General features: G+C 35.2%; 2 protein-coding genes across 2 annotated transcripts; both read right to left on the bottom strand.

The window, feature by feature from the left end:
• Positions 1-3481: 3481 nt before the first annotated feature.
• LOC142232078 (uncharacterized) lies at positions 3482-4687 on the bottom strand. Its single transcript, XM_075302795.1, has one exon. It carries the CDS (start codon positions 4685-4687, stop codon positions 3482-3484), a length of 1206 nt encoding a protein of 401 aa, XP_075158910.1.
• A 2689-nt stretch (positions 4688-7376) lies between these two features.
• Positions 7377-9840, bottom strand: LOC142232067 (uncharacterized). The gene is made up of 2 exons (XM_075302776.1): positions 7466-9840; positions 7377-7386 (listed from the first exon to the last, which is right to left on the bottom strand). Exons 1-2 carry the CDS (start codon positions 9838-9840, stop codon positions 7377-7379), a joined length of 2385 nt encoding a protein of 794 aa, XP_075158891.1.
• Positions 9841-11259: the final 1419 nt, after the last annotated feature.

The raw sequence follows: 11259 nt of genomic DNA, 5'->3' as shown, positions 1-11259 counted from the left end.
AACTATATTTACCATCCGATTTCCCTGAAATTGGAAATCTAGAGGTATTGTGGGACTATAAAGAGGTGTGTCGAAAATGGTCCGTATCGGTCCATGTTTTGGTATAGCCCCCATATAGACCGATCTCCCGATTTTGCTTCTTACGCGTCTAGAAACAGTATTTTCTATCCGATTTGTATGCAATTGAAAATCTAGAGGTATTTTGCGATCATAAAGAGGTGTGTCGAAAATGGTCCGTATCGGTTCATGTTTTGGTATAGCCCCCATATAGACCGATCTCTCGATTTTGCTTCTAGGTCTTCTAGAAACTATATTTACCATCCGATTTGCCTGAAATTGGAAATCTAGAGGTATTTGAGGACCATAAAAAGGTGTGCCGAAAATGGTGCTCATCGGTCCATGTTTCGGTATAGCCCCCATATAGACTGATCACCCGATTTTGCTTCTTGGGCTTCTAGAAACTATATTTTCTATCCGATTTTCCTGAATTTGAAAATCTAGAGTTCTTTTGGGACCATAAAAAGGTGTGTCGAAAATGGTGCCCATCGGTCCATGTTTTGGTATAGCCCCCATATAGACCGATCTATAAAAACTATATTTACCATCCGATTTGCCTGAAATTCTTGAGCTTCTATAAACTTTATTTATTACCCGATTTGCCTGAAATTCGAAATCGAGATGTATTTTTAGACCACTAATAAGTGTGCCGAAATTGAGGTATATCGAGGTCCATTTTTTGGTATAACCTCCATATAGACTGATCTCTCGATTTTTACTTCTTGGGCGTCTAGAGACTATATTTTTTAGCCGATTTGTTTGAAATTGAAAATCTGGAGGTATTTTAAGATCACACATATGTGAGTAGCAAATGATGCCTATCGGTCCATGTTTTGGTATAGCCCCAATATAGATCGATCTCCCGGCTTTATTTCTTGGGCTTCTAGAATCTGTAGTTTTTATACGATTTGCTGGAAATTAGTAATCTATAATGAAATTTTAGACAAACGAAATTTCCTTTTCGTATAAAGTATTTTCGTTTATTCAACGATTGTCTCTAAAATTTGTGTCAAAAAAAAAAAAAAAAAAATTTGCTTGTCTAAAATTACGTTTCTCAAAAAAGAAAACACTTCTTTCATGGTCATGAAAATTGCTTGAAACTGAAAGTAGAATTTTCCAGATTTAACTCATCGTATATGGCGGAAAAAATCTACAGATTTAAGATTTCAAATCAAGTCGTAATTTCATCATATACACGATATGTTTATAATTCTCTACAACTCAAACAAAATTGGTTCTCATGAATCCAGAATCTGATCTGGTCTTCATTGACTTGCTTGGGAGAAGATTTGTCATCAAACCCCCTACAATTCTATATATTATCAAGTAACCCACTACGACGAAGAGTTTTCAAAGTAAACTATCATATTTGATTCATGGTGGTGGGTATTTAAAATTCGGCCCGGCCGAATTTACTGCTTTATATACTTGTTTTTTATTACAAACGTAAATATTTTCAATTACTTTCTTAACTGATTTAACCCCATTTTCATGAAGCTCCGTTAGTGTTCCGTTAGCTAACGAACTTTTAAACTGTACTATGGACATATTTATCTATCATCTTGCCTATATATTCCACATGCCAGTTAGAAATTTAACTGTCGAAAAATGTTCAGTTAAAGTTGACCGGAGAAAAGATATTTGCAATTTACTTTCCGTTAACTGGCAGTTAAAGCCAAACGGAGCTACAAGAAAATGGCCGTTAGTGTTTTTAGTTTGATTAAAAAATAAAAAATTGTTTGTTTGAAATAAATTTTTAAATAAAATTAAAAAAAATCTTTCACTTTTTTAAAGTGACTTACATACGTCTTTCACGTTTGATTAAAAAGTACAAAATTTCAATTATTGACTTAATTAATGTTTCCATTTGGATTAAAAAGTTAATTTTATCAATTAATTTATTAATTGAAAAACAACCTTCAACTTCAATTAACTTTGTAATTGGAAATATTTTGGTGATATTTTTTTTCTGTGTGGTTTCACATGGTGTTTTCTTGGAAATAATTCTGCAACTTTTCAACGGATAAAGATATGAACATAATTTATGTGAAAGCTGAGGTGTTTTCCTCAAAGTTTACTATTTTGTAGGTCCCTAGTAGGTCCGCGGGGGTATGGAATTTCGCCTTAGCTGTCAACTCAACAAATTTTGAACCGGTTTCGACGATTTTTTTTTGTAAAGCTCTACAGAAAAGTTCGCAATATACGGGCCCCACATTTTTATACCCTTCACCACTACTGTGGTACAGGGTATATTTAGTCTGTGCATTTGTATGTGTACGAGATTTTCTGAATGAAACGATTTGAATTTTATTAGTTAATATTAAATAGGTTTATTAAAACAATCACGACATATAGCATAAACAACTCGTCTTATTATATAGAACAACAAGAGGTTATTTTGATATTTAACATTTAATGAGACAAATGACAAATAGCTAGTATGCTCCGCGGTAGCGTTTTGATGTTCTCGAGAGTAGTTTTATTACTAAAAGATGTTGCAGGTATGTTATATATGACAAATAATAACATTAGTGTTCAATTAATGTTACATAAAAAACATAGAACAAAAGACACAATCATCAGTGATGGACGATATAAATTTTGAATTACGAGAAGTACAGAAAAGTCCAATACATTCTCCCCCACTAAGAACGATAGTTCTTAAGCCGCATATCATTTTTATTCTTCTCTAGAAGCCTCCAAATGTGAACTGGACATCTCATCTGAGGGTAGAAAACAGATCTTAGAAATTGGACGTTTTATGAATTTACCATTGCAATATAGGGTCACAACCCGGCAATGCCCATCGGATCCAGGATGTATTTCTTCAATGCGAGCTAGTGGCCAATGTCCCGGAGTACTACGCTCATGAAGTACCAATACAACATCTCCAATTCGTGCTTCTCGTTCCACCCTGTTCCATTTGGGTCTCGCCTGCAATCGGTTGAGATATTCTTTTGACCACCGATTCCAGAAGTGTTGCTTCAACTTTTCAATCTGCTTCCACCGAGCCAACCGATCTATTTTGGAATCTAATAAGTCCTGCTCCGCCAAACAAGTTGTAGGCTCACCTATTAAAAAATGTGCTGGTGTTAACACGCTGAAATCGGAAGGATCGGTAGAAAGTGGACAAAGAGGCCTGGAATTTAAGCAGCTTTCAATTTGGCATAACAGTGTCGATAGCTCCTCATAAGTAAGAATTCGGTCGCCCATTATCCGACGTAGGTGATGTTTTGTGGATTTTACTCCGGCCTCACAATGGCCTCCAAAATGGGGCGAAGCAGGTGGTATAAAATGCCAAGTAGTGCCAATATTATGCAGCCCTTCCGCTAGCTTTTCAGGAATCGTTGCCTTCGATCTATGATGCAAAATTTGCAATTCTTTTGATGCCCCAATAAAAGTGGTACCGTTGTCTGAATATAAATCAGTACAATGTCCAATAATGTATCATGACATACGATTGCATTAGTTGTACTCTCCCATGTAGCGTTTTATAATGAGCTTCGGCAAATATAAGAGTAGAAATGGGATCAGTTTTTGTTAGCAATATAGGGTGTTTTTTCTCAAACGAAAGATCTGAATTTTTTATTCTTCCTCCAACTCGAATAACACCGTGTTCATCCAGAAAAGGTTGAAGTTTTATTATACGGCTATTAGCTGGTAAAGGAAGTTTGCTTTTGAAGCAAGTTAAGTCATCCTTAAAGGAAATCCGCTGGCACATCTTAACCAATAACAATCTGGAACACGTTAATTCGAACGACTGAAGACAGCCTGAAATCGTTTGCAGTTTCGATCCAAGTCTTTTAGATATCGAGGCCTTTATATTGTTGTAAAATCTTAGAATATAAGCGGTTACTCGTTGAAGTTTGTTAAAGGATGAATATCTCAACAACAAATCCGGATACTCTGACGAACTTGGTTTTGTTAATTTAGTAGTTGCGAAGGAATACACTGTAGGTTTAATTGCAGCTGGTTGCATGTTACTTTTGAACTTGTTTACAGGCCATGTTTCTTCGTTCTCTGTTAGCCAATTTGGCCCTTGCCACCAGATGTTGCATGCTTTTAAATCTTTTGGTAGCAGGCCTCTTGTAGCACAATCAGCAGGGTTATCTGTAGAAGAAACGTATCGCCACTCGGAAATATTTGTCAAGCGCTGTATTTGGGAAACACGATTTGCTTCGTATACTGGTAGCTGAGAAGATTGAGTTTTAATCCAGGTAAGCACTGTAGTACTATCCGACCAAAAATTAACATTTTCAATGTTAAGACCGATGCAAGATTTTACCTTGTAGAGCAGTTTTGCACCTAGAACTGCTGCGCAAAGTTCTAGCTTTGGGATTGTTTGCACTTTCAGTGGGGCTACTTTCGTTTTTGATTGAACAAGGCAAACATGTATACTTCCATCTACTGTTACCACTCTCAGATATACCGCGGCAGCGAATGCTACTTTTGAAGCGTCACAGAATGTATGTAACTCTGCTGATGAAGTAGACTGGCAAAGAAACCATCGTGGCAGCGATAGCTTTTCAATATCTTTTAATGCGACCCGATATTTACTCCATTCATCATGTAAATTTTTTGGTAAAGGATCCGTCCAATCCAAACCTTCTCGCCATAAATGTTGAAACATTATTTTTGCAATAATGGTTGTAGGGGCCAACCAGCCAAGTGGGTCAAATAGCCTTGCGGAATCTGAAAGTACGACACTTTTAGTTATCTTGTCACAAAATGAATAATTCACCTTAAAATAGAAGTGGTCACTTTTAGGATCCCAAGACAATCCGAGTGCTTTGACCATTTCAGTATTCTGGATTGGAAAACTGCTGCTCGTAGTTCGGAATTCTGAAGGAATCGTACTTAGGAGCTTATCGGAATTCGAACTCCATTTTCTTAGAGTAAAGCCAGCTTTACCCAAAAGTAAAACAAGCTGACGTGTCAATTTAGCCGCCTCCTCAACTGTATCGCAACCAGATATTACATCGTCAACGTAGGTATCGGAATCAATGACCTTACTGGCTAAAGGGTAATCATCCTTGCCATCCTTTGCAATCTGCTTTAGCACACGTATGGCCAAAAAGGGAAAGGAAAAGGAAATGTGTTGATAAGAATGGAATTACTCCGTGGATAAATGGGAACTTGAGGAAACTGATTGAATTCAAAGAAAAATTATTAAGAGCAAGGAGAAAAAGTCCTGAGAACTCCTTTATACAGAACCAGTTGAAATCAATAAGTAAAGTAGTTAGGATTGCATGTAGAAATTCCAGAAACAATTTTTACATTTGTAATTTGGAAAATATACGTAATGATCCAGGTAGATGCTGGAAATTTTTAAATAAATCTCTTGGTAGAGGAGGAAGAGATCGGAGCGTGAAAGTCAAGGATAGTGATGGCAACCTATGTTCTAAGGATGTTGATAAAGCAACAGCACTTAATAATTACTTTTTACAATCAGTGAGAGATTTGAAATCATTGATACCTCAAACCCCCAGTGATCATTGTAATTCTTTGGGAACACTTATTCGAACAGATTCAATGTTACATCTACAAATGACAACGGAAGATGAAGTTCGCGAACTTATAGTTAATCTGTGTATTACGAAGTCTCCAGGTTATGATGGTATTTCTCCATCAATTGTACTAGAATGTTGTGACTTGATTTCGAGGCATTTAGCGAATATTTTTAATAATATGATCACTAGTTGCATATACCCTGATGCATTGAAAACACACAAGGTAATTCCAATTCCAAAGGATCCCAATGCATGCACGGTCGATAAGTACCGACCGATAGCTGTTTTACCAATTTTTAACAATCTTTTTGAAAAGATATTACATAAACAGATATCTGATTATCTTTTTGATAACGATATGCTCAGTAGATTTCAATTTGGATTTTTAAAGGGATGTGGTACGGAAGAGGCGGCTGTCAATGTTTTGAGTTGTATTTGCAATAGTCTAGATTCAGGGTCAAAAGGAGTAGCTGGGGTATTTTACGATTTCTCCAAAGCGTTTGATCTCGTGGATCATGACATTTTATTGGAGAAGTTGCCATATTATGGATTTAGTATTGATGCAATACAAATTTTAAAGAGTTATTTGCAAAATAGAACGCAGTATGTAGAAATTAATTGTGTAAAAAGTCAAATTGGTCTGGTTGAACACGGCGTACCTCAGGGAAGTGTTCTTGGTCCGTTACTGTTTAAAATCTTTCTAAATGATATAGTAAATTTGGGGTTAGCGGGAAAGATGTTTATTTACGCGGATGATATTTGTCTCATTTATCCATACAAACATGAGACTGTGGCAAAAACTATGATAGAACGTGATGCTGCTTTGATCTATGAATTTGCAAGAATTAATAAATTATTTTTGAATCCTGATAAAACTAAAGTGGTACGCTTTAAACCATTTCATGATAGCTTAAATTTTGAAATTTATATTAATGGAAAGCTCATTCGAGAAGTACACTCAATAAAATATTTGGGCCTTCATATACAAAGCAATCTTTCATGGGATGTTCACATAAACTATCTTAAATCCAAGATTTCTAGATCTCTAGGGCTTATGTACAAATTTAAGAACAAATTTAGTTTCGAAGCAAAATTTTTATTGTATCAGGCATTAGTTCACAGCAACCTCAATTACTTAACTCTTTTATATGGCTACAGGAAATGTACTGAGTTAAAATCCTTATTTAGAATGCAAAGCAAGGGTTTAAAAATAGTTGCGAACTTGCCAATAACTTATCCTACTGCAACTTTGTATACAACTATATTCCCAAGTGTATTGTCTATTTATGGAATTTACAAGATGCAACTGTTATTATATGTTTATAAATGTATCCACAAAATAGGGCACCACACAATAAATTTCTCCATTAATCAAACTTATTTTAATACGAGAAATAATAGCAATCTGAGAATCGGTTGGTGTAGACTTGAGCTCACAAAACAAAAAATTGAGCATGTTGGAAGCATAGAATTTAATAAATTGCCGAATGAACTGAAATCTATAAACAGAATTTCCATCTTTAAACATCGTTTAAAAGCATTTTTATTGGAACATAAAAATGAATTTTTGAATTAAAATGAATGTTCAAAATGTTCAAAAATGATTATTTTTTTTAAATATTTCAAAATAACAATATTACATGTTTTCAAACTTTTAATTTTATTAAATCTTGTCTTTAAAAAGCCAACTAGCCTCTCTAATGTCTTAAAGACGCTGAGGCGTTAATAAATAAACAGAAACAGTATTTAACACTTTAGTTATTACAGATATATATTTTTTTTTAACAATAAGTAAGTTAGTTTTATAACTTAATTGTTACTATATTGTTAGAAAACATGATATAAATAAATAAATAAAAAAAAAAAAAAAAAAAAAGGGCGCCGACGTTGTACCATACGTTACTGTTTTCAGTTTGTAGATATTAATGTTGTTATTACAGGGATCACGCCATAGAATGCATTGATATTTTTGATGATCTTTGCATACTTTTATTTGTCTAAACATCTTTTCCAAGTCGGCTGTAAAAGAAATCTGAAAACGCCTCCAGCGGGTAATAATAGTAGGCAAATCATTTTGTAAAGGAGGCCCACTTGCAAGTTCTTCATTTAAAGATGCTTGGGGTGCAACTCTACTACTCCCATCGAACACCACTCTAAGTTTTGTAGTGGTGCTACTTTCTCGTAGAACACCATGGTGAGGCAAAATATAAATGTTGGCAGGTAAATCTCTAGGGTATGTTCCAACTTTTTCCATATGGTTTAAAGCTTCATATTCTGCCATAAAGTCCTTGTATGCCTTTGCAAACTGTGGCCGAAATTTGAAAGACGTTTCAAGTTTCTTTAGCCTTTGTAGTGCGAGATAGTCGGTGTTCTGAAACACTGGTTCATTGTTACCTTTCAACAAACTTTTAAAAGGTAAATGCACCTCATATCTGCCATCAGGGGTCCGGATACATGTTTTTGAAAAGTAAGACTCGCAGTCTTCTTCTTCTATGGACAATTGTTTAGTTTCACTCAACTCCTCCTGTTCCCAGAATAAGCGTAATTGATTTTCGAGATTACAACAATTTATAGCTAGTGTGGATGTTGTATATGGCTTTCCGATTGGTCCAGAAATCAACCATCCAAAATAACTTTCCTGCAAATATATGCTATTTGGGAATTTTATACTATTCGATTTCATGATCTCACCGTAAACATCGCTACCAAGTAAAATATCTATTTTTGATGGCAAATAAAAAGTGGGATCAGATAGCTGATATGCCTCCAAGTTAGGTAAATCTGTTTTCTTTACATCGACAGGACTATAAGACGTAATTTTTGTTAAAATTAGCGCACTCACTATTAAATTGTAATTCTGAGTATAATTTGACATCAAGTTCAGCTCCGCCATATGTTTTATTGATGTTTTGGCAACAGATCCAATCCCATCGATTGTCGTCTCTTCTATTCTCTTCTTATTCAAGTTTAACAGCTGACAGATCTCTCTGGTTACAAAAGAGGCCTGAGAACCGGGATCAACCAAAGCTTTTACACAGATCACTCCAGATGGGTGGTTAATAAGAACTTTAGCTGTAGCTAGCAGAACTTGCGACTGTTTGTTTGCTGAAAGAGATGTTATGTGGGAGTTGATATGTAATGTTGGCTGGGTATTACTTAATGCAGTAGCATTCAAATTGTCTACTGTAGTAGACAGTGCTGTGTTTGATCTATGTTGGCTTATTTCATTTACATACGCAGCATGCAGAATAGTATGGTGGGTTTGTTGGCAGAGTTGGCAGCGAGCAGCTATTTTGCATTGACTACAGTTGTGGCCAGTGTTTAAGCAGTTTGGGCATACATTATGTTGAAGTACGATTGATCTCTTCTCTGTTGGTGACAGTGATGAGAACTTAAAACACTTGTATAAGGGGTGTCGACGTTGGCAGCAGATGCAGAGATTTGTGTTTACGGCAGAGTTATGCACATGCATCGATCGCTTATAGGGTCTTTGTTGATGAGCGCGGTTAACAGAAATCATACTCTCGGCTCTGTTAGTTGACTCCTCAACAGACTCCAATGTTCTGAAAGCAATTTCCAAAAAGTTGAATAAGTCATCCATGGATGGATTTTCATTTGAATTTACGCATTGTTCCCAATCTTTTCGAGTCTGCTTGTCCATTTTCTGGGTTGTTAGGTATATTAAAATTGGATCCCACGTATCTATATCAATATCTATTGATCTTAAAAGAGATAACGAAGATCTAGTTGAGTCGAGCAATTCCTTTATGCTTGCAAATGACCCATTTGATTGAGGAATTCCAAACAATTTGCTCAATATTTGATCGATGAGTTTTCTCCTATTATGATATCTTGCTTTCAGTGCATCCCACGCAGCAGCGTAGTTTCTTTCGGAAGCTGGGTATTGATTTACGATGTCCAATGGAGAACCCTTACAAGAGCCCTTTAGGTAAAAATATTTTTGAATATCAGTTAATGAGTTGTTGTTGTGCACCAAAGAAGTGAACATATCACTGTAGGGTATCCACTCTAGGTATTCTCCCGTGAAAGTAGGCAGTTCGATTTTTGGAAGCTTAGCATATGAAGAAGTGTTAGCATTATTGTTGTGGGTTGATATAAATGTACTTGCTAAATGATTATGTGACATTGATGGCTCTTCAAATAGATCTAGAAGTTTTGATTTGAGTGAAAGATAAGTATCAAAGAAAATCTCATAGAAGTCATCATTAAGATATGGTATATCTTTTTCATCGATGGAGTTCTCCAAAGCCATTGTACAAATTTGATCATGGTCCTCTTTGAACGCTTTGTAAATTGATTCAACTTCTTCTAAAACACATTTTATGTATCCTTTTGTTCGGTTGTTGTCAGATTGTTTGTCAAAACGTTTTGCCAATTTTTGCAAATGGCTATATGCTTTTTTTTTGCGCTGCTACAGCCGAGGAAAAGTTCTCCATTTTATAAACTTAATTAGTGTATTCGATGTTGCGTTAAGAATTATAATTAAGTTTATTTATTTATTTTTTTTTAATGATGAACCGGTAAGCTCAGCAAATACCAGACAATTTTTTTTTGTAATTTTGTATTTGTTCAGAAATAGACGAATTGACTAGTTGCAACCACGTAAATGGAGTATATTACACAACTTAACTTTCGTTGTTTCTTTTGTTTTATGTATATATATTTTAACAAGGAATAATTCCCGGGTTTCGGCACCAAATTTTAATGTACGAGATTTTCTGAATGAAACGATTTGAATTTTATTAGTTAATATTAAATAGGTTTATTAAAACAATCACGACATATAGCATAAACAACTCGTCTTATTATATAGAACAACAAGAGGTTATTTTGATATTTAACATTTAATGAGACAAATGACAAATAGCTAGTATGCTCCGCGGTAGCGTTTTGATGTTCTCGAGAGTAGTTTTATTACTAAAAGATGTTGCAGGTATGTTATATATGACAAATAATAACATTAGTGTTCAATTAATGTTACATAAAAAACATAGAACAAAAGAGACAATCATCAGTGATGGACGATATAAATTTTGAATTACGAGAAGTACAGAAAAGTCCAATACAGTATGTAATGCCAAGAAGGAGAAGCCTGAGACCCATCGTTTAGTATACCGATCGTCTTAGAATTAAATTCTGAGTCGATTTTTGTGCGCAAAGTATTGGTCGCAGTTTAAGTCCGATCGTCCTCAAATTTGGCATAGGGTCTTTTTTTTGGGATAAAGTCAATCGCTATTGATTTTGGAAAAAATCGGTTAAGATTTAGATATAGCTCCCATATATATCTTTCGTCCGATTTGAACTTATATGGCCTCAAAAGCCAGAGTTTTGCCGTGATTTGGTTCACATTTCGCACAAGGGTTACGTTTAATAGTATCGGTAAGTGTACCAAATTTGGTTGAAATCGGTTCAGATTTAGATATAGCTCCCATATATATCTTTTGCCCGATTTGCACTTATATGGCATCAAAAGCCAGAGTTTTGCCGTGATTTCCTTCAAATTTTGACCAAGAGGTACGTTTAATGGTATCATTATGTATGCCAAAATCGGTTCAGATTTAGATATAGCTCACATACCTATATCTCATATACCTATATCTTTCGCCCGATTTACACTCAAATGACCAGGGGGCCAGAGTTTTACTCCCATTCACGTGAAATTTTCCAGGGA

This window comes from Haematobia irritans, chromosome 1, assembly GCF_050003625.1.
Source record: "Haematobia irritans isolate KBUSLIRL chromosome 1, ASM5000362v1, whole genome shotgun sequence".
Lineage (NCBI taxonomy): Eukaryota > Metazoa > Arthropoda > Insecta > Diptera > Muscidae > Haematobia > Haematobia irritans.
This window is presented reverse-complemented; position numbering and strand designations above follow the sequence as displayed.

Bases quoted from the DNA above. Each gene is read 5' to 3' on its own strand.
- LOC142232078 (XM_075302795.1), bottom strand. From the start codon at position 4,687: ATGTTTCAACATTTATGGCGAGAAGGTTTGGATTGGACGGATCCTTTA.
- LOC142232067 (XM_075302776.1), bottom strand. From the start codon at position 9,840: ATGGCTTTGGAGAACTCCATCGATGAAAAAGATATACCATATCTTAAT.